General features: G+C 34.8%; 1 protein-coding gene across 2 annotated transcripts in view; it reads left to right on the top strand.

The window, feature by feature from the left end:
- DMD (dystrophin) overlaps positions 1 to 25436 on the top strand; it is a gene marked incomplete at its 5' end in the record, with an annotated part of 2126456 nt that overhangs the window by 146852 nt on the left and 1954168 nt on the right. For both annotated transcript variants that reach the window (XM_082864911.1, XM_082864910.1), the window contains one exon: positions 20435 to 20496. In XM_082864911.1, coding sequence (XP_082721037.1) covers positions 20435 to 20496 — 62 coding nt within the window. The remainder of the gene's footprint in view (positions 1 to 20434; positions 20497 to 25436) is intronic.

The raw sequence follows: 25436 nt of genomic DNA, 5'->3' as shown, positions 1-25436 counted from the left end.
TTCAGTCATAAAGCTTTTAATACCCTTTTATCTCTAGTTTCTAAAATTTGGATAATGAACATAAATTTAGTTTATAAATTAATTGACCTTGATATTGTATTAAACATCAGGGTCAATAATGCCTGCCCCTCACTCCCTCCCTTCTAGCCCCTACCTCTTTATTCAACTTTATTCTAAAATATCATATTAATTCTAACAACAAGGTCCTACTCTACAGCACAGGGAAGTATATGCAATATCCTATAATAAACCACAATGGAAAAGAATATGTGTATATATGTACAACTGAATCACTTTGCTGTACACCAGAAACTAACACAACATTGTCAATCGACTGTACGTCAATTAAAATAAAATAAAATATCACATTAATTCTATTTTTTTTTTCACTTTTAATAACTTATTTTTATTGTATTTTATAAAAATATTAGTCAGCAATGAAAGAACTGGTCCTTCTCCAGAGATAGTTTGAAAAGCACTAGGCTAGAACAATACCTGGATACAGAAGTTATTCAATAATTAGTTATTGGACAAATGGAAGGTTAGAGCTTTCAGTAAGGTACAGATAGAACCAGAGATTTTTGAAGTCTCACATTATTGCAAATAAATGGTTAATAGCAAATCTTAAAATATATATGTTGTTAGTCATAAGGTAACTTCTTACTTACAGACTGTAACTTGCTTTGCTTGGTATCAGTAGTAGAAATTTTCATTTATCTGCCCTGAATGCTGCATTTCCTCTGTGGCTACAATTGGGTCTAAGGTCATATCAGACAAAATCATCTTTAAAAAATATAAATCTGGTTATGCTAGTCACTTTTCTGCTTAAAACTCTTTAATGGCTTCCCATCGCATTTAGAATAAAATCCAGAATCCTTTTAATAATATGCAAGGTCCTACAGGATCTGCACCCCACCCATCCACCTGACTTCATCTCACCCTTAGAATACTCTAGTCACGCTGATCATATTTATGTTTCTTGAATAAGCCAAGCGTGCTCTCATCTCAGGGCCCTTTACTTGATGGTCCCTCTGCTAGGTACTCTCTGCTGAAATCTTTCCACTCTTGGCTAAATCTCATCCTTTGAGATTTCAGATCAATATCACATTCTAGAGTCTTTTCCCTCACCTCGGTGACTCATCACATGACCTTCATTTATGGTCATCATGAACTTATCATTATCTGAAATTATCTTGGTTATTTGTTTGCTTGCTTATTATTCCTCTTGCTTTCCACTAGAAAGCAAGCTCCATGAGAGTGGGAACCTTGTATTTTTTTGTTTGTGTCTATATCCTCAAAGCCTAGGAGGATATAGACACAAAGAAAGTTCTAGGAGGATCCTAGCATGTAACAGGTGCTCAATAAGTATCTGTTTAATAAATGAATGGATGGGGGCGAAGAACCATTTTACTTGTGCTGGCAGCACCAAGCCACTTGAATTGACAATGATGAAAACCCTGGAGAAGACATCTCGCCAAAGAGATGAATAAGCCAGTGGAGGCCCTTTTGTTGATATAAAAGCATTCATCTATGGAAATGAGATATGTTTCTCAATAAATGGATAAATTCCACTTCCGATGCTGTATGTAATCACCCCCCAAAATCTTCTAAGATTCCATTCAGTAAGCTCACTGATCCATTTTTCCTTTGAGAAGTCCAACACATTTCATACTTCCCCTCCGGAAAAACCAAGTATTTGTTATAGAACGCAAGTTCTTAATCTGTATCCATAGATGATCTGAAATTGGATGCAAACTGTGAATGTGTACATTTTTTTTTTAAAGGGAAACATCATAGGTATCATCATATTCTACAAAGATCCATGATTCTTAAAAGATTAAGAACTTCTTTTACATGAACTTCAGAGAACATAAGCAGGAAAGGCTCAGAAATAACATACAATCTGTGATATTCTGGCATCAGTTTATAGCATATACAAAGATGAAGGTAGAAATTTATAAAAATACTTATTTCTATATAACTATTTTTTCCACACACGCACACTGTATTTTATTTTTACAACAGATAAATAAACTGACACTAAGCATTGTAAATGGATGACCACAACAAAAGCAACAATGATTGCAATTACTAAACACGAAACACACTCATACTGTGTCATAATATTGACATTCAGTCCAGTAATCCTCCACTGTAACAGCTCCTTTACTTTGCAGTGAAAATTGATTTGTATACTTTTTGCCTCTGAGTCCTTGTGGGATTTTTTTTTTATTCAAACAGAAAGTCACAAAAATTATAATCATCCTCATCAGTTCACTCAGTCCCATGTAATTAATTTTTTTTATCTTGATCTTTTGTTAGCGCTTTTATGAATTCATCAGTTTTCCATTAGAGTTCTAAAATGGTTATTCATTCAGTTCAGCAGTATAGTCAGTTACCAGAAACCTGTACTTGTCAGAATCTTTTCCATGAATTCCTTGAAGATGAAACCCTTTTATAGGAACATTTTTGCAAAAGCATCAGAGTACACCAAGAACTGTCTGTAAATGACAAAAGACTTAAAAATGACCATGGTTAAAGATTCGATGAAAGTTCATAAAAAATGCAATTGACAAGGAAATTTACTTATTTCAGAGATATACATTTTAAAGTAGTAACTAGAATTATGACTTATAACATTATACCAGAACATATAAGAATTTTAGAAATTTCATGTGATGTCTGAAACATTTATATTAACATATTTCCATACAAATAACCCAAAGAAAGTTTAGTATTAGTTGTTTGTTTGGTTTGTTTGTTGTTTTATACTGCAGGTTCTTATTAGTCATCGATTTTATACATATCAGTGTATACATGTCAATCCCAATCGCCCAATTCAGCACACCACCATCCCCATCCCACCGTGGTTTTCCCCCCTTGGTGTCCATATGTTTGTTCTCTACATCTGTGTCTCAAACCGGTTCGTCTGTACCATTTTTCTAGGTTCCACATACATGCGATAATATACGATATTTGTTTTTCTCTTTCTGACTGACTTCACTCTGTATGACAGTGTCTAGATCCATCCACGTCTCAACAAATGACTCAGTTTCGTTCCTTTTTATGGCTGAGTAACATTCCATTGTGTATATGTACCATAACTTCTTTATCCATTCATCTCTCGATGAGCATTTAGGTTGCTTCCATGACCTGGCTATTGTAAATAGTGCTGCAATGAATATTGGGGTGCGTGTGTCTTTTTGAATTATGGTTTTCTCTGGGTATGTGCCCAGTAGTGGGATTGCTGGATCATATGGTAATTCTATTTTTAGTTTTTTAAGGAACCTCCATACTGTTCTCCATAGTGGCTGTATCAATTTATATTCCCAACAACAGTGCAAGAGGGTTCCCTTTTCTCCACACCCTTTCCAGCATCTGTTGTTTGCAGATTTTCTGATGATGCCCATTCTGATTGGTGTGAGGTGATACCTCATTGTAGTTTTTTGGGTTTTTTTTTTTTTAACATCTTTATTGGAGTACAGTTGCTTGACAATGGTGTGTTAGTTTCTGCTTTATAACAAAGTGAATCAGTTATACATATACATATGTTCCCATATCTCTTCCCGCTTGCATCTCCCTCCCTCACACCCTCCCTATCCCACCCCTCTAGGTGGTCACAAAACACAGAGGTGTTCTCCCTGTGCTATGCGGCTGCTTCCCACTAGCTATCTATTTTATGTTTGGTAGTGTATATATGTCCGTGCCACTCTCTCACTTTGTCACAGCTTACCCTTCTTCCTCCCCATATCCTCAAGTCCATTCTCTAGTAGGTCTGTGTCTTTATTCCCATCTTACCCCTAGGTTCTTCATGACACTTTTTTTTTCTTAGATTCCATATATATGTGTTCGCATATGGTATTTGTCTTTCTCTTTCTGACTTACTTCACCCTGTATGACAGACTCTAGGTCCATCCACCTCACTACAAATAACTCTATTTTGTTTCTTTTAATGGCTGAGTAATATTCCATTGTATATATGTGCCACATCTTCTTTATCCATTCATCTAATGATGGGCACTTAGGTTGCTTCCATCTCCTGGCTATTGTAAATAGAGCTGCAATGAACATTTTCGTACATGACTCTTTTTGAATTATGGTTTTCTCAGGGTATGTGCCCTGTAGTGGGATTGCTGGGTCATATGGTAGTTCTATTTGTAGTTTTTTTTTTTTTTTTTGCTGTACGAGGGCCTCTCATTGTTGTGGCCTCTCACGTTGCGGAGCACAGGCTCTGGACGTGCAGGCTCAGCAGCCATGGCTCACGGGCCCAGCAGCTCCACGGCATGTGGGATCTTCCCGGACCTCGGCACGGACCCGTGTCCCGAACCCGTGTCCCCTGCATCGGCAGGCGGACTCTCAACCACTGCGCCACCAGGGAAGCCCTATTTGTAGATTTTTAGGGAACCTCCATACTGTTCTCCATAGCGCCTGTACCAATTCACATTCCCACCAGCAGTGCAAGAGTGTTCCCTTTTCTCCACACCCTCTCCAGCATTTATTGTTTCTAGATTTTTTGATGATGGCCATTCTGACCGCTGTGAGATGATATCTCATTGTAGTTTTGATTTGCATTTCTCTAATGATTAATGATATTGAGCATTCTTTCATGTGTTTGTTGGCAATCTGTATATCTTCTTTGGAGAAATGTCTATTTAGGTCTTCTGCCCATTTTTGGATTGGGTTGTTTGTTTTTTTTTGTTATTGAGCTGCATGAGCTGCTTGTAAATTTTGGAGAGTAATGCTTTGTCAGTTGCTTCATTTGCAAATATTTTCTCCCATTCTGAGGGTTGTCTTTTCGTCTTGTTTATGGTTTCCTTTGCTGTGCAAAACCTTTGAAGTTTCATTAGGTCCCATTTGTTTATTTTGTTCTTATTTCCATTTCTCTAGGAGGTGAGTCAAAAAGGATCTTGCTGTGATTTATGTCATAGAGTGTTCTGCCTATGTTTTCCTCTAAGAGTTTGATAGTTTCTGGCCTTACATTTAGGTCTTTACTCCATTTTGAGCTTATTTTTGTGTATGGTGTAAGGGAGTGTTCTAATCTCATACTTTTACATGTACCTGTCCAGTTTGCCCAGCACCATTTATTGAAGAGGCTGTCCTTTCTCCACTGTACGTTCCTGCCTCCTTTATCAAAGATAAGGTGACCATATGTGCGTGGGTTTATCTCTGGGCTTTCCACCCTGTTCCATTGATCTATCTTTCTGTTTTTGTGCCAGTACCATACTGTCTTGATTACTGTAAATTTGTAGTATAGTCTGAAGTCAGGGAGTCTGACTCCTCCAGCTCCGTTTTTCATTCTCAAGACTACTTTGGCTATTCAGGGTCTTTTGTGTTTCCATACAAATTGTGAATTTTTTTGTTCTAGTACTGTGAAAAATGCCAGTGGTGGTTTGATAGGGACTGTATTGAATCTGTAGATTGCTTTGGGTAGTAGAGTCATTTCCACAATGTTGATTCCTCCAATCCAAGAACATGGTATATCTCTCCATCTATTTGTATCATCTTTAATTTCTTTCATCAGTGTCTTATACTTTTCTGCATACAGGTCTTTTGTCTCCTTAGGTAGGTTTATTCTTAGATATTTTATTCTTTTTGTTGCAATGGTAAATGGGAGTGTTTCCTTAATTTCTCTTTCTGATTGTTCATCATTAGTGTATAGGAATGCAAGAGATTTCTGTGCATTAATTTTGTATCCTGCTACTTTACCAAATTCATTGATTAGCTCTAGGAGTTTTCTGGTAGCATCTTTAGGCTTCTCTATGTATAGTATCATGCCATCTGCAAACAGTGACAGCTTTACTTCTTCTTTTCCAATTTGTATTCCTTTTATTTCTTTTTCTTCTCTGATTGCCATGGCTAGGACTTCCAAAACTATGTTGAATGATAGTGTTGAGAGTGGATATCCTTGTCTCATTCCTGATCTTAGGGGAAATGCTTTCAATTTTTCACCATTGAGAATGATGTTTGCTGAGGGTTTCTGGTATATGGCCTTTATTACGTTGAGGTAGGTTCCCTCTATGCCCACTTTCTGGAGAGTTTTTATCATAAATGGGTGTTGAGTTTTGTCAAAAGCTTTTTCTGCATCTGTTGAGTTGATCATACGGCTTTTATTCAGTTTGTTAATATGGTGTATCACATTGATTGATTTGCGCATATTGAAGAATCCTTGCATCCCTGGGATAAATCCCACTTGATCAACTGTACGTCAATTAAAATAAAGTAAAATATCACAGTAATTCTATTCTTTTTTTTTTTAACTTTGACTCCTTAGTTAAGTTACTCAGATAGTGAAAGCACTGCATTCAGACCAATTTTCATCTTTGAAGACGTTTATTTGATCTTGAAATTTTTTCTCCTAATCTATGAATACTTGTCCAAATTTAGTGTTTAAGTTAACATGCACCTTTTCTCTTTTCATATTACTTTACCAATCAATACTGTTCTTCTTTTAGCCATTATCGGTTCTGTCTACTGATCTCTTCTGAGAGGTTGTTATTTTCACAGTTTCATACTGTGCTTTGAAAGTACTGGTTTCCATGCTGTGAACCACTGCATCTATGCAGTGAGGACTGATTTGTTTCTTATATGTCATGGTGCCTTTTTATATGCTGTGAGGATGATCATTTAAATGATTACCTCATTGACATGGACTGCTTTAACTAAAGAAGAGTGCGCATTAAAGATATACAGCAAATTAAGGCATAAATGTCTGGAACAGTCAGTTAGCAGACAAATCTTGCTGAGTCTCAATTACTGTACTGTATTATGTCAATACTTATCATCACAAGATATCACAAAAGAAGCTGTGCTCTTCTCAGAAGGGACTTTGCAACAAAATGGATTGTAAGAAAACTGCATCTATGTATACTTAGGTATAAGAAAGTAAGAAAAAAATAAGTGTCTAAACCTAGATGATTAAAGAGCAATATCTGAGGGAATATGGAGAAAGCCTACAATTTCTTAGGCTGGTTAACGAGTGTAGCTGAACCCTGTGTAACCATACTTCTTTTCAACGCAGCTCTGTGTAGATCCATAAAAAGAATGCTCTATTAAGGAGAGAAAAAGCACAGGACATTTCTTAGATAAGAAGTGAAAAAATCACAGTCTAAGGAACAGTAATACAAGTTGACCTATTACTGCTAATGCATGTGTTCTTGAAAAAAGTAAAACATGGATCATTAATAGGCTTAAGAGCCAGAAGACTGTCTTTATGTTTCATCCAACATTTTTCAAACCACAGAGCCCTCTGGGACTCTGCTGAAGATTGCAGGCTCTTATTTGTATACACTCATAAAATTTTGCTTACAATTTTAAGAATTCATCCCATAGTTGTATTAAAAGCCCTTGGTTCTCAGGATAAGTATAACAAAGTTGATTATTTATGTTGGTCCAGATACTTTCTATGCTCTTTAAAGGTAATGGCTCATTTAATCCTCACAAAAACACTATGAGAAAGCTATTTTTTTATAGCTATTTTACAGATGAGGAAGCTAAAGAAAGAAGTTATATAAATAAATCAAGGAAATCCAGCTAGTAGTAGCAAAGCTGGACTTTGAATCCAGGCTATATGGCTCCAGAACATGTATGCTGAATAAAGATGCTATCTTGCCTCTTGGAAAAAAACATTAGCTTAAAAAAATCAGATAATAGTATTTTAGATCTAAAGAAACACATAGAGTTATCTTTTCCAAACTCCTGTCTTCTTTTTAAGTTGAGACAATTGGGTTCCAGGTAACTGAATAATTAACTGAACTCAGCAGAGCTAGTTAGTATTAGAGCCAGAGGTTCAAGTGGGAACATTCACCCAAAGCTCATTACAATGCAGCATCAGCATTATTATTATCATTATTTACAGGCAAGGAAACTGAGGCTCACTCCTAAGAAGTAGCAGAGCTACATTCAAACTGAGATAGTCTGGTTCAAAGCTAAAATCACTATATTATTGTAACCCAGGAATGCCATTCCTTTATAATCTGTTTGGTAAATACTTAGCATAATAAAAGTAATCATAAAATTGGGGAATTATGATGTACTCAATTTATAAACTTCATATATTTTGGAGGTTCTACTTTGTAATCATTTAATGTTCTCTAATCACAAAGTAATGTTTGCAGTTTGCTGCAATTCATGCAAATCTAAATATGAGAGTAGAAAAATCACACACACACACACATACACACAAACATAAAACTGTTCATACACTGGTCATAGGGGAAAATCATTTGCCAGTTAGACTGAAGTCTTTTGTAATGACTAGAATTTAGTATTTGTAAAAATAAGGTGAAGAAAATTATCAAGAAAACTCTTTTTTGACTCAAAAATTTCCTTTAAAACCACAAACTCTTCTATTGTTTGTTAAATGCTATCTTTGTAAGAAGCCAACTTTTTACTGCTATTTCTAAATCTTTTATAATTTTAAGATATAGTTTCCTCTACAAGTTCAACACAATTGTACCTAAGTGCAAAGAATGGCATTGGTTTGGGAACTTTTTAACAATTACTTAATTTACATGCTAACCTAAATCCACATCTATTTAAATTACTGAAGTCGAAACATAGAGATCAAACTTATCCATTGGCACTGTGCAGTGAGGGAAGTGTTCTCAGTGTGGTCCTGTTATAAATCTTAGAAAAGAAAAAAAATACATTTTTTTAATCCAGTGGTGTAATGAACTCGAAAAAAAGAAAGAAAAATCTTTCATTAAAAATCTTGGAAGAGCTGTCAGTAACCACTTGTCATCAGTGTTAGCAACCTCGAGATGAATAAAAATTGATTGTGGGACTGTACTTTCTGTGTTCTGCTACTTGGGTCATCTATTAGCATTGGCACCTGATTAACTCTCCAAACTGTCTCCTCCTTTGATTAGCTCCAAGGACTTCTTTTGTATTATCAGTAATAATTTTCTGAAATCTTTCCTAAAATACAGACTCTAATGTTCTTTGCCGGACTGCAAAATTTCCCATATGTGCTAGAAAAATCGTTGGCCTTTATTTATACTTTTTGGCTTGATCTTTCACAAACACTGGCTTAAGATTTCCATATTTGGTGAAGAAGGAATGAACGATTACTCTTTATTTCTGTTTTAAGTGCTTTCTGTATTTGGCACAAGGTATAATTGAGCAGTCTCCTACTGACTGTTGCTGTTGCAGTCATCCAGTGAATTTCCTTAGGACATACTCTCCCTATAAATCATCTTCTAGATTGATTTCAATCTATGCTAATAGTTGACCATGTATAAGAAAAACATGCTTGCATTGATGTTTAAACTGTGAATGATATGGTAAGGAGAAAGACTGAGAAAGAAAAGATAATATATTCTAAATAGAAGACTTTTAGAAAATTTTAAATACTTGATGTAAAGCCCATACATCAGTTTATATTAAATTTAGATTTAAACAGTCGAATACAAATCTTTCTATTTTAAATGAGGATGTTATATATAGTGCTATTGTGTATTTTATTCTATAGGACACATTTACAATTTACCTGCTACGTTAGTCAGCATTATTCTAGGATATTGCTCTGTAAAAAGAAAAAAAAATCTAAATCTCTGTGACTTACAAGAACAGACATTTATTTCTTATTCCCGTGTCTGCTTCAATCTTTGTATTGGATTCAGGTCAGTTCCATGTATGTATCTCCTTTTGGGAACATAGTCTACATGAGGCAGGATTTCCATTGGCAAAGGGAAGAATTGCCAAGAGGAGTGAAAATACATCATGATTCTTTAGTCCCTAGCTTTCTTAACCTTTATAGTGCAAGTTTAGCAGATGTACCTTGTGATTTAAATATCCCTTCGTAATGCACCCAAAAAAGGACTCTGTGTTTGAGCCTTTGTCTGTTTGTAACGTATCTCACTGATACAGACATTTGGAAATGACTGTTGTGCACATTTGGCTGATTGCTTTATTTTTTATTTGAAAAGAACTATTTTACAATCCTTTAAGATAGGTAAATATATACCATAGAATAATGTATTTTTTAATTTTCTAGTAGATAGATTACTTTAAAACTGACTAGGCTGAGGTATAAGAGCAGGTATCTAGTTAGTGATTCTGCCACAGTACCCAAATATTTAATTTCACCTCTAAATTACATAAGAGACCTTGATCTATTTTGATTTATTCTGTCATAATTAGTCCGTGATTATTTTTAACAAAAATAAGTGATCTTTTTCATGACACACTACTAAAGTATATTTTAAGTCTGCATACCAATTAATAGTAACTTATTTTTACCCACAGAAAGTCTACATATTTGTGTTCACATATTTGTGTTCAAACAAGATGAGCTATTTGAACTCACTTTGTAAATTATAATGCACCACAGAGTTATTCATTATTCCCATTATTGTTAAACAAATTTCATTCTTCTGGTCATGAGAAGGTATAATTTATACTAATACAATTTCATATTCTTTCTTTATCTTTCAAATCAAGAAGACTCTAATTGCTGCACACTTGTAAATACTATAAAAATCTTACTAATTGTTAACATGACTCCCACCTAGAAATTGTGTCTGTTTTAAAAGATAATATAGTTTATACAGATGGCCCACAGGAAGTAGTGGTATAACCAGGAATAAAGTTTTATAGGTTTTCTCTCTGTATTTTTTCTTTAAGTTTTCATTATTAATATGTCTGTCACATTTCGTCTTCACAATTCTGTACCAGTGTTTTTATTCTCATGGTACAGATGGATGTGATGAGACACAGACAGGTTAAGAAACTTGTCTAAGGTTACAGCTAGTGAGAAGTGGAGCTGGGGTTTGAAGCCAGGCTACTTGCTGCTGGAGCAAATGTGTTTAACCACTGACCTATACTGTAGCTGAGACATATTCTTGGTGTCAGCATGGAATTTGAAGGGAACAAGAATGAACAATTTGCACCACCTACCACATGGCACTCCCTTTTCTAACTCATGCCACTTAGTACCTTTTCATACACTCTTGGAGTTCTGATTTTCTCTTCAATTTGAATATGATACTTCTACCTCATTGTTATTAGGCCTATTTCATGATAACTTCTATAACCATCATCAACATGTTTCTACAATTCTTGCATTGGGTTTTCAATACATATGGTGTTACTGATTATTTTTATGAATATGCAGTTGTGTGATTATGTACGGTTCTGGCCATAACTGCAGTTTGCTAATATAGCATAAATGTTATGATTAAATGCCAGGGGATGGGAGGGAACTTTTATGTGATATGAGCTGACACAGCTGTTCAAATTATTATCTGTATCTATCAACTCCCTACAATAAAAACAGGTTGACCTACATGAGAAAGAAGTAACATTTACAGGAGAGGTAAAGGGTCAGACAGGTCATCCATAGCATCTTACTTTGTATTAGAAGCTACAACAGTCAAGATGAAGTAAAGGGCAATTTCATCATACTCCAGAATGAAATTCACCCAGAAAAATCAAGGCATATTTTTTGCAATAAATATTCTCTATCTCTATTATTCATTCTACATTGTGATGAAAATAAGTGCTTCAATCCAAATACCAAATTTTGAGAGAAGATATTGAAAAGTGATTTTATACCTAGTGGGTGCACAATGAATTTTTTTGGAAATGAATTGATGATTAAGACAGAAAGTTTATAATTAACAGAGCAGTTTGAGCAAAGTGGAGGGAAAGAACATTGGCTTGAGACTCATTAGTTGTGGGATTTAATTATGGAATAATTAATCATTTGATTTAGTCAACCAATTCTTATTAAGTACGTATTTGTGCTTGAAGATACCGTATTGAGTGCCAGGAATTACAAAGACATAATAGTCCTCCCATCTAAGTGTGGTCACATATAGGGGGTGATAGGTGGTATGTGAGGTGCTTTATAGAAGAGAGTAAAGTATTTGTGTGTGTGTATACACACACACACACACAAGCACACACACCCATATACTAATGATACAGTTTGAAAAATGCTAAAGTGTATGTATATATCAGAAGAATTGATTGATGACTTCTGTCAAGGACGTAATTTGAACTTGATCTTAAGTTCACATTTGAACTTGACATTTGAACTTGATCTTAAGAGTGAGAGTTCTCAGGTCACATTCCAGTGAGTGCATGAACAAGGGACTGCACGTGAGAAAGTGTGTGGCTTATTCATGGAGACATTTGGCTTGTGTGGCTAGGGTAGACCTGGTAGGTATGTGTGCCGAGGGGTAAGGGGTATGTGTGAGTGCCAACAGGCATGACAGATACTAAGTTTAGAAAAGCATTTGGAGTCAAATCGTGAAGCCCCTTATGTCTGGCTTTTAACCTCAGGGCAAGCATTTTTCAAACTTGCATAATAACTCAAGAGTTACTTATTTCGTTACTAGATGGATGACGGGGCCATTAATTGGCAGGAGGAGTAGGATACATGAATTTATTTGGGAAGATGAATGATATTGTTAAGGTACCTGCAGGGCATCTAAGTGGAAGTATAAACTAGAGTCAGCTATGTCAGTGTGAAGATCAGGACATTAATCAAAGTGAAAAATATAGCTTTAGATATCTTCAGTGTCAACATACAGTGGTGGTTAGGGAGGGAGAGGAAGTTTCTTTGCTTAGGAAGAATAAGCATAATAGACCAAGGCAAGAAGATACAAAGGATAGCTAGAACCCTTGGAGAATGCCAACATTTCTGGGATGAAAGGCGAACAAATCAGTGAAACAGATTACGAGACAGCCCTTGTGTTGGAACGAGAACCAGGAATCAGTGATATTTCAGAAGATCAGAAAGCTTGTGCACTCTTTCTAGTAATATCATTTACTATAGGGGCTTCAGTTACTACATGCCGGTTGGCTTGTAACTCCCACATTTTTTTTTAACATCTTTATTGGAGTATAATTGCTTTACAATGGTGTATTACTTTCTGCTTTATAACAAAGTGAATCAGTTATACATATACATATGTTCCCATATCTCTTCCCTCTTGCATCTCCCTCCCTCCCACCCTCCCTATCCCACCCCTCCAGGTGGTCACAAAGCACCGAGCTGATCTCCCTGTGCTATGCAGCTGCTTCCCACTAGCTATCTGCCTTACATTTGGTAGTGTATATATGTCCGTGCCTCTCTCTCGCTTTGTCACAGCTTACCCTTCCCCCTCCCCATATCCTCAAGGCCATTCTCTAGTAGCTCTATGTCTTTATTCCTGTCTTACCCCTAGGTTCTTCATGACATTTTTTTCCCCTTAAATTCCATATATATGAACTCCCACATTTTATTTTCAACTCAGATTTATCTCTTGCACTTCAGGCTCCTGTATCAAACTACCTACTACCCATATCCTTCTTGTCTCAAAACACCCCAAACTCAATATTTCCCAATTCTTTTCATTCCTCACTATATATACAGACCCAGGGCTCTTCTTCCTGAGATCTCTAGCCTCCAATTTGAGTAATATGATTGGCTTTACCTCTCCCCAGTTCACTACCTTCATACTAATTAATAGTTAGTTCTTATCAGTAATACCTATTAAATACATCTTGCCTGCATTTACCTCTCTCCAGTCCCATCACCAATACAGACCGTCATCACTTCTCACATGGATTTCAGTTATAACCAGCTAATTGGTCTCGTTTCCAGGAACCTCTTCCAATATATTGTCCATGCTGTGAAATCCATTTCTAAAAACAAACCTATATTGCCCCTCCCCTAATTAAAATTCTGGTTTGGTTTCTAACTGCTGTCTAGCTACAATTTAAGGCTCTTTATAATTAGGCTGATGATTATTTCTTTTTTTTTAAGAGTCATCTCTGCCACTTTTGTCCTCCTCTATCTCTAGTTCTGTGAAAGGACCATGTTCTGTCTCTCACATACTGATAGTTGCACCTGCTCTTTTTACTGTCTGGAGTTCTTTTCCACATTGTCTGCTTCTGTACTCTTGATTAACGTTCAGAACTCAGCTAAGGTGTCATTTCATCAAGGAAGCACTGAGTTTCTCAGGTTAGTTCCCTTCCTATAGGCTTATGAGGAAACCCTGTATTTTCTCTATTGGGGAACTTATCTGTGTATCTACTGTCTGTTCATTTTAGGGTATGTTTCTCTCACTGTGCTCTGAGGCCAAAAGTGTAGGAACTTTATCTTTTACACAGTTGAATTTCTACCACCTAGTAGATATCAGTATGTATTTCTTGCTTGAAGTAATAGTCATAAAGAGGAAAGTTATGTAAGAGTTTCCTATTAATGCTATAAAAATTACCACAAATTTAGTGGCTTAAAATAACACAAATTTATAATCGAACAGTTCTTCAGAACTTCAGGTCAGAAGTTTGAAATTGGCCTCAGTGGGCTAAAATTAAGGGCCAGCAGAGCTGTGTGCCTTCTGGAGGCTCCTGGGGAGAATCTCTTTCCTTGTCTTTTCCATTTTCTAGAGGCTGTCCACATTCTTTAGCGCATGGCCCTCTTCCTCCATCTTCAAAACCAGCAACATTGGGCCAAGTCCTTCTCATTCTGCCATCTCTCTGATTCACCCCCTTGGGCCTCCCTCTTGCCCTTTCAAGGACACTTGCAATTACACTGGGCCCACCCAGATAACCCAGGATAATCTCCCTATCCCAAATGAGCTGATTAGCACATCTAATTCCATCTGCAACTGTAATTCTCTTTGCCTTAACAAAGAGTTTTAAAATAATTTAAATTTAACCTATTTTAAAACAAGTTTTAATAAAACTTATTCACAGATTCTGGGGATTGGATGTGGACATCTTTGGGGGGACCATTATTCTCTCTACCACAGGTTAACAGAATGAATATCTGCAGAGAAGAAAAATGAGAAGAGGTCTGAAAAGTAAATTTGGTCTTCGTTAACTTAAGAACACCTTTATTGAGCTCTACTGTGTAACACTTTCGATGCTTAGTGCTGGAAAGACAGTTATAACCCAGACAGTCACTGTCTTGGAAATTAGAAAGGGTATAGGTGATGTTATTAAGAAAAACTTTTATAGGATGATGAGCAGTGAAAACTGTATTACACTGACTGTCCAGTGAGTGGGAAATGAGGAAACCTCTTCGACACTGTTTTTCCCTTCTTTATACAGTAATTTAATTAGTTTAGACCTCCTCATTATAAAATGATCATGAATGTCACCTTCGGCCCTAGCATTCTATAATCCTATGATCAAAAGCTATTACTCAGATATAATGGAAGCATTTTTCATGTCATTTTCCATTCTACTCTTCTCCACTTTGCATTGCCATTTTGTAGCATTATTAACATGGTAAATCCACTTTCTAAATATGTCCTGAGTTTGGAGCCTTCCTTCATAATGTTCCACAGTATCACATAATCCTATCTAATGTTTACCATTAGTCTTCCGTATTTCACATTTCTTTTTTTCTCATTTTTGGTGGAAGCAGAGAATGGACTGACCCTAATTAACTCTTACACATTACTTAATAGTTTGCTCTTTAAGGTGAAATAAACTCATATCCCTTCGTTTTTCTTCCCTATGTATATTTGTAAACTGTTTTCAACTTTAATATTTCCTTCTCCTCCTAAACATATTTTCTGGGTAACTTAAGTGATGAGAATCTTCAGTTAACATATTAACTAGCACCCAAGGAAATGACATTTTTTAAAATGTTTTTCTGGCACAGATTGTTATTAACTGCCCTGTGTAATGAGGATAATTCTTGGTGTTCTTATAACTAGGTGGGTTTTTTTTTCCCCATTTTTAAATACTTTCACTCATGTTGCCTTATGTGATAGTATATAAGGGGTCATATCATGGAGACTTCCCGTGATCTCACTATCAACTCCCTTTGTAATTTTATCCCATGCTCTCCTCTTCTTCACATTTTAGAGTGCAAGAAAACTGAACTGTGTATAATGAAGAGCATGCTCTTTCGGTTTCTTACCTCCCTGCCTTTGCTCTTGCTATCTCCTCAGAAAGATTCATCTTTCCCTTTGCACCTTTTTTTCTTTCCTTATTTTTGCTCATCTTTCTAGATTAAACCTAGCCATCACCTTCCAGAAAATGTCTTCCCTAACATCCATGCGGCTACATATCCCTTTCTTTGTGCTCCCATAGTACCCTTTGAACATATGTATCCTTAATTATATAAAATGTTTAATATTTACCCATGATATGTCTATTTTCTACTATACCGTGAACTTTGGTAAAGATGAGTCTTGTTTATCTTCTGGGTAATTAGTACAGTGACGAGCATATACTAAGCATTCTGTATACAATTGTTCTATAAATTATTGCATAAATAGATGATTTCATTACATCTTAACAACAGCTCCATGAGTTAAAAGGCAATTAATACCCTCATTTCACAGATAAAGGCCACCATTCTAATAAGTCCTGCAATGTAACTTGAGGCCTATTGCCCTGATTTTGTGTTCTCTCAGTTTGCCCATATCATTTTTGTGCAGTACCTCGCTCTTGTGAATCATTAATATCCCAATTTAATTATCCCACATTTATAGGGGGTTGAGGGTCTCAGGAATATAAAAATTAATAACAGGGCAAAAGGTTTTTGCACTAATCTTAGAAAATATGAAGGACCAGATTTATTGAATAAAAAATGACTTTATTAGAAAGGGTTAATTGATTCTGAGATGAAATATAGTTTTTATGTATGGCAGAAAGGGAATTTTATACGGCTTTCCCCACAGAGAGAATAAAATAAAATGTTCCTCACTTTTTGCAAGTTATGAAGTAGTAGTTCTTCACTCTTTGATATCTCCAGGGAACAGTTTTCAAGTAAATTTATCTAAGAGAGATTTTTCTTCCTTGCTTCTCACATTGTTATACTCAGGCATATTTTTATTAGTAAAAGAAAATCAGTCATAAACCCTCGAGGAAATGAAATAGAATATGTGCTTCTTGAAATGATTAAACAGGAGTTCATAGATAATCACTTCCTAATAAAACAGATTTCACTTTATTCTTTTCTCATTCTCTTTGTTGATGATTTCACATTAATATCTCTTACTATAGACTGTGTGTCGACAGCAACATGTATTTTATTAAAGTATTGAAATAGTCTCTATAAGCTTGATAACAATTTATATATTTATAGATTTATGTGTATCAATTTTAGATTAACTATGGATATATAGCTGATCATGTTTAAATGATCAAATTTTAAGTCATTTGAGAAATTACAGTAGAAATAGATTCAAATATATAAAAGTATAAACTTTTAGCATAGTATAAATGAAACAAAAATTGAAAAAAAAAAATAGGACCACTTGGGAACATATATTCATTCATTGACTATGAGTAAGTAGCTTAATTTACAATAGTGATTCTTAACTTGGATTTCATGGTAATAGGAATCTTTTGCAGGGAGGTCAGTGAACCCCATAAAACTGTATGTAAATATGTCTGTATAGGCATTTATTTCTGTAGAAAATGATCATTATTTTTATCAGATGGAGTCCATGTCTTGAAATGTTTAAAAACTGCTAATTTATGACCTCATTCCAATTAATTTATCAAGTGTTCAAGATACATGAGCAGAAGATATAAACTTTTTATGTTTTTTTAAACGTAAAAAGTATGTTTCTACTTTTGTATTTTGACAAAAGTAGAAACATACAGAATAAATAAATGTATAAATTGTGTTCTATTTCATTAGTAATCAAACAGATTCAAACTGAAACAAGCATCAGCTCTCTCCTTGTATCTAATAAAACAGCATTTGTCTAAAAATACAAGCAAAAAACTTCTTCTCAACAGCATAACCTCATTCTTTCTGGTACCACTAAAAATTGGTATGACCATTGGGAAAGCAATACGACAATATTTAGTAAAAGCCATAAAAGTTTCCATAACGTTGACCCAGTAATTTCTTCTAAGGCTATTATATAGCAGAAGCTGAAAAAGAATGCATAAAGATGTTCATTATGATGGAATCTCTAATACCAAACAAAATGAAAGGGCAGCGCATGTGATATTTATGATAAAATAAGTGAAAAAAAGGCAGAATATTACTGTGGCTAAGTAAAATACATGTTTTGGGGGATTGTAATGTACAGACACAAAACTTTTGGTGATTTTTTGTATGTTAAAATATTTTCGGGGCTTCCCTGGTGGCGCAGTGGTTGGGAGTCCGCCTGCCAATGTGGGGGACGCGGGTTCGTGCCCCGGTCCGGGAAGATCCCACATGCCGCGCGGAGCGGCTGGGCCCGTGAGCCATGGCCGCTGAGCCTGCGCGTCCGGAGCCTGTGCTCCGCAGCGGGAGAGGCTGCAACAGTGAGAGGCCCGCGTACCACAAAAAAAAAAAAAAAAAAAAAAAAAAAATTTCATCATATTAATATATGACAAAAAACAAAACACCAAATATTAATTAGCAAATATAGGAGCATTATTATATAAAATATTAACTAACAAATCATCCGGCATCATAAAGAAGGTTCAATTTTCACTTCTGGATAAATCCATGCAGACATGCAGGTTGTGCACTATAAAATTCCAGGATGTCATTCACATAGGTTATAGTGTAATGGAACCCCCTGGGTTGTTCAAAATAGAGGCTCTAAATTCATGGTTATTTTGTATTTGTGGTAGTATGTTCACCTTTTGTGACTCTGATCACCTTCTAGCATTCCATATTATCTGTGCAGTTATAATGTAAACTGGTCACTGTGAAAAGCCGTGGACTTTGATTCAAATAATCTATAGCAAGGTCATCTCTGTCACTTATCAGCTTTATTCCTTCTGAGCCTGTATTTTCTTCAGGTATAAAATGGTAAATTACATATGGATTGATTGAGATGATATATGTAAAACAGCTTTGTGAATAAGGTAATAATAAATGTTATATCTTATAATTATAATAAAAATATTATTAATATTTGTCATGTTAAAGAAAATAAATATTTCTATACTAAAATAAAACATTAGCAGGTAATTCATTGAAGGCACATTTTTCTTGCATTGAAAGCAAAAGAGGTATGAGAGGACGTTTAGTGAAGGTGTTTATATGATGAAGCTCACATCTAGTGCCATTTACACAGCAGATACATAATATTTTGCACGTAATGTTAAGGTTTCCCTTCTGCCTTCAAGGCCTATCTAAAACTTGTCCTTTGTACATATAATCAAAAACAATAAAAATATTGCTTTACTACCCACTTTTCATTTAAAAGCATTTGGGACAAATCTCTTCAAAATGTCTTCCTATTCAGCTTTTGGTGAAGATGATTGGGTATGTTTTAGAAACCTCTGAATGAATGCTTTCAGATAACTCGTTTACTCTCCCATGCCTGACAGATAGGATATGTATGCACATGTAAGAAAAAATAAGTGGAATTGCAAATAAGGTTATTAACTTTTAGGAATATATGTATATGTCATTGAGAAATAGATGTACAGACCAGTCTTCCTATAGAGCAAGTCAGTGAAATTGGTTAAATCTTGACCATCTGAACTTCTGTTTATTTTTTATTATCTTTATACGAAGGGTAGTATTGAATTTATGGAACTAATATTCAAAAGAGGCTAGATTAGGTTTGAAAACTAGTAGTATCTATTTTTATTTATTCACACTTGTCAACAAAGGAAAGACTCCTATGTTATAGCTATCATGTATCCTATACTGTATGGATAATGTTGATATTTGACCATACATAGTAGGTTGTGGGAGTAACACAAATAGGAAAGAAGTATTTTGTGATGCTAAATGACATTTTCTCATCTAAGGAAACAGTGTTAGGTTTATTATTTTTCCACTATTACCTCTTATATTGCTTAAGAGTATCTACTTATGGATTAATAATATGCTTTAAAGATAAACAGATATCTTAATGCATAGATACATTTGTCATAGGAAAGTGATTGTTTACTGTATATCTTCTGTTTTCAGAAGCATTGGAGATTTACTACTGAAAAGTAATATGAGAGCAAATGAGGTTATTTTATGAGGGCATTGCAATAAGGGTTCTTTTGACCCATGTAAATAAAATATGAAATCTCTCAATTTTAAATCTCTCTCACATGCACTCGTTTATTCAACATTGACCAATATGGTTGCATTTGCCGTAATTTAAAGATAGGCTTCGGCATCAAAGAAGCATTTTAATAAATCAAGATTGATGATTTTCCTGTCCATTTGGCTCAATACTAACTTCCAGCTTTGGAAAAAAGAGATAATTTTTAGAAGCATGAATTCTGCGAAGCTCTTTTGGGGTACAGAGATAACTAAGCCATGCTCCTGATCATCAGGAAACCTCTCCTATAATGGGAAGAGGCTATGTTAGCAGCCTGTGTTAGAGTATGTAGGTATTACAAAGGAGGGAAAAATAATTTCCTCATGGACGGGGGAGAGGGGCAGGAGGAAAAGCTCAGGAATAGTTTTTCAGAAGAAATAACAGACAAATGCATAATAACTGAAAGTTATTTTGGTTGTAAAATATAAGTGATATCCAGAGTTGCTTCTTAGCTCTTTATATATATACTTTTTACATTGTAGATGAAAGAGAAGATGTTCAAAAGAAAACATTCACAAAATGGATAAATGCACAATTTTCTAAGGTAAGGACATTTTATTGCTCCTCTGTTAATGTGTGATGCTGAATTTTCAAAATGAACTATGTGTCTGTGCAATTTAAATGTCCGTATTGTTTTTTCTCATAGTCTTTTTACTTTAGCTGTGCAAATCTGGGTATATTATGTTGACTTTTAATTAAGGAAGAAGCAGCAGAATACATGGTAAAAATAAATTATTTAATTTGGTAAAATGTATCTTTGGTTCTTCTTGAAAATGTGAGTTTCTTTAACAACATCAGTCATCAGAGGATTTTTAACAGCAATCTTCCATCAAGTAGCTAGTATATGTCATGCACTAGAAGAAGATATGAGGAATTTTTATTGTTCTGAAAATGATTATTCTCTTGGTCGTTCTTGATGTATACAAAGTTCAAGAAAATCTGATAGGCTATTTGGCCTCTATCACTTAGAGCATGTGTGAAGTAATTTAAGATTATAAGTTGGTTCTCTTTTTCTGTAAGCATCAATCCATACTCTTAATATTTATTTATTTTGCAAATGCAACTAATTCATGATCAATAACACAATTCTAGATAATTTTTATATGAACACAGTGAAACATTCTTACCTTAAGAGTGCAATATTAAGGAGGTTTATGTGGATTTCAAGGTTAGAGAGACTTAATTTATATTTAATAATTTTGGATTTGGGTAAAGCAGTCAAATGCTTTGTAAGTCAGTTTCCTCATCCTTCTATTGTGTATTTGTGTGTGTGTGTGTGTGTGTGTGTGCGCGCACACCTGTATAATAAATCAAATCCAGAGAGTGGGAGTTTAAAGCTAATAAAATATGGACCCTATATGCAAGGCTTTAAGAGAGGCAAAATGGTGATAATGGTTATTTTGCAAGTTATTGTGATGATTAAAAGAGGCACTATATGTGAAAATTTCTAGCACAGTGCCTGACACTCTTAATATATGTGTGTGTGTGTGTATATATATATATATAAATTACTCTCCATGGGTCTGTCTCACTATGTAATAATCTTGGTAATGGATCCAAAACAGTCCACTGGGAGATGCAGTCTAAGAAGTGTTCCCTTTACTACTACAAAAGGTTTTAGAGTGTCATCTATTCTTTGTGGTATTTGATAGCAGAATATTGCCAGGTGCTCTTTAGTGTATTGGCAAGAAGTAAAGTTACTGCATTTTAACTAATCAAATTTCATTTATATTTACTTACTGAGTTAATTAATAAATTGCTATTACAGAACTTTAAGCAAACATAGGAATGAAACACGTTTTTAAAATCTCAACTTCTTTTAACTAAGTGGGGCAGAATTAATAAAAAAGAATAAATTATAACAACACAAATGAAGAAGAATAAATGAAAAACAAACTCGGAAATATTTAGGATAGGAATTCATAATTCTCAGAAGATTTATTGGTTGTGTGTATATGGTTTAACTGCTATATCTAGTAGCCTCATTAAAATTTTCTTAATTTCAGAACTTTGTAGCAGACCATAGATAAAAGCTTTCAAAGAAATCTACCAACAAATCAGAATTGTAAAGAGAGTTTTTCATAATAATAATTTAACATAATACTGTCTTTGAATTAAACCAATGAGTTATTTTAGTAAGGTGTGTAAACATGATAAACACTTGTGAATTCTCATTCCCACAGATCTAAATTGATCATCACCCTCTATACATGGACATTTCCAAGTGTTGTTTACCACAATTTATGTGCTAATATACAAACAGTAGTTTGATACCCTATCTTCTATGAATACATTGTGGGCACTGTCTTAGAGCAATTTTTCCTTACCCTAATGATCACCCCTATTTTAAAAACTGTGGAATAATCATATGCATGAGTGCATTTACTGTTTTTTCCCCAACTTTCCCCCACCGCCGCCGCAATTCAACTCCCACTTATTTCATTTATCTTTAAGTGTTCTCCCTAAACCTATTACAGTTGGATCAAGAGAGTCACCATTCTTTCAAATACCGAAGTTGCATATTTAGGCACACCCGAGGTATCAGGAATATAAAGAAATATTTATAAAGACAGAGGGAAAATATTTAGAGATAAAATTTATATGTGTGTATATGTGTTGATTTTTCATTTAGAGACCTGAAAAATATATTTTCCATGTTACCTAATTTTTTTCTTGTCAAGACTTCAGGTACATGACTAAATTTTATCTAGATGCTTTCGAAGATAATGAGCAGAGAAAGCTGATTGATTCAGTTTAAGCCACTTGGTGATATCAAAAGATAAACATAACTGTGAGATATGTTATTTGACATGTATTTATTTCATCACTACATGGAATTGAGCAGTAGTCAAGGCCTGTAGGAGGCACCAAATTAGTTTAAGCTGAATCTTCTGATCTCATGCAACGTGCATATTTGGGAGATGTTGAATAATTGCTAAATGGAGTAGCACTAAGTAGTCTGTGGGTGGTCAGAGAAAGCAGTACTCTGAGTTAGAGTGAATCCAGAAACCTTTATGAGGAGAGTTCTACTGATTGAGAGACCCTAAAGAAAGGAGCATCAAAGAGCAAGACACTGCAGGCTGAGAAAATGGGAACCCATTGAAGTCAGGAATGTGTGTTTTCTTTATAACCCCATTGATCATTACTAGTGCACTAAATAAATATTGTATAATACATACATTTTGGTTCAGTAGTACAGATAATTAAATATATGCTAAATTTAAGAAAAGTGGAAAGTTCTGAATGAAAAAGAGGATGTTGAGGATGGCTTTAAAAAGAGAGAAAAGGCAATGAAAAATTATCATCTGTCTCTGTGGTAAATTGGACAAAGAGAAACACGTACCACAACAATAAAAATGAATATGATGAGGTAAAAAGGTTTATCAGTGAGGCATATATACACACACACTTTTGTATAATATTTATAAAGTACAGGGATACAGCAAAGTTAGTTTCTTGTTATTTTGTAAGCTACATAAGGGATAGTTTAAGGAGAAAATATGATTAAATATAGCCTTATCACTTTGTGTCATTTGAAGCTTAATGTATCTTTGTGGTAAATCCAACTGATTTTTCACTTTCCCAGTACCATTTTAAAATAGGCCGTATCTGTTTTTCAAAATAAGTCTTCTATTAACCTTCGATTCCAAAAATTTTACTAGAATGTGATTTATCACATCTATTCTATAAAGATAAGCAAGCTATATTTATCTCCACATAAACACAAAGCCATTGCTAGGTAAGATTAATTCAAGGTAAATATTCTCTTGTTGTAATTTATAGCTATTTTATAATCCTAAAAAAAGTTTAGTGTTTACTGTACCACAAATATAATTCACATTATAAAAATCTTGCTCATTCACACAGGTTCATTCAAAGAAGCATTTAAGGAAAGTACACTTTTGAAATCATGACCAACAATAGTTTTGTCATAAAACTTGCTTGATGTTTGTGTTAGAGAAAAAGCAATTTGTGGGGAAAAATATTTACTACTAGATCATTTGAAAGATTTAAACTGTCTCCCAATGAGTTATGTGATGGTTTTGATCCTACTCTGGATTTAGTGATTAACTTTATTTCCATCCTCTAACTTCCCTTTCTCTAATTCTTCCAAAAGTGGTAGACAACTTTATATTTGACTTAGATGAAGTAGAAATGTGTAATTGGTTTTGTCTGTGAACTTTTCAAGGGCTCATGATACGATAATGTCTTCACTGATACACATGTTATGTCTTCGTTGCAGCAATCTATTGGGTTGGCCAGAAAGTTCGTTGGGTTTTAAGTAAAAATAAAAGACATTTTTCATTTTTACCAAGAACTTTATTGAATGACGTATTCATTAACTGAATGAACTTATTGGCCAACCCAGTATATGCCGATACCTAAAAGACTGGGCACACCCTCTCACAATAACAATAACATGAGACGGAATTAACTGCTGAAGTAACATACTTTTCCCAAGAATTGACCATAATTTATGTTCTAGCCAGCATAATGAGCACAGTATAATACAGATTAACACTAAAATTGTGAGTCAGTAAACAAGGCTTCTTTACACAGCTCTGTACCATAGAGACTTAGGAGAACATGTATTTATATTTCGTTACCTTGCCACACTCTATGCCAATCCATGCTCTCAGTACACACACACACACACGCACACGCACATGCACACAAACACGCAGGCATACACAGAAAGCATGTCATATGTTTAAAGTTAAATGAACAGTTTCATTATATAAACGGAAGATACTGGAACATAGGAGCAAAACATTGTTTCAGTGCAAGAGGTAACAATATGTATGTACCTTTCCCCTGTGTCAGTTCTAAATGTATATGTAACTAACAAATTTATATATAACCACCATACAAGGTGCCTGACTATCAGTAATAGAGCAGAGCTGTTGTTCATGGAAGGTTCACCATAGATATAAACAGACCCAGACGGCTATGTCCCTGGCTTCCTGTTTCTCCCTACTATTTGGTATCAGAAAGAATTAGGTCACTAGGAGGATGAAAGGCAGTGAGCTAGGTCTCTGGATCATGATAATAAGCCCATATAAGGCTTTGGTAACACTTGAATTATTTGCTACAGTTGTTTTGGAGAGATGAACATTGGTATAGGAAACTACAGAAATCCTCATTTCGGAAACAGTGAAGATTAGGAACTTTTTGTTCCTGTATATCCTCACATTAATAACGATATTGAGTTATGCTTTTATGGTTAGTTGCTGCACTGACCTCATAAGATAAGTATTCAGGATGAGCTAAATGAAATTTAGGTGGCTTGCTCAAGGTAAATGGAAGAGATGAAGCTGGAACCCAGGAAACTGGAGTCTAAACCCCATGATGTTTCCATATCTGTTGCTGTTGTGACAACTGTTCCACCTACAAAATGCTGCATTTTTCTTGGGACACGTCACACAATTGATAGGTTTTATGAGAAGTGAAGAAGGATTTTGAGTTCATTGAAAACTTTAGAAC

This window comes from Leucopleurus acutus (genome assembly GCF_964270905.1).
Source record: "Leucopleurus acutus genome assembly, chromosome: X".
Classification (NCBI taxonomy): domain Eukaryota; kingdom Metazoa; phylum Chordata; class Mammalia; order Artiodactyla; family Delphinidae; genus Leucopleurus; species Leucopleurus acutus.
The sequence above is the reverse complement of the archived record's forward strand: the minus strand, read 5'-3'. Positions and strand labels throughout refer to the sequence as shown.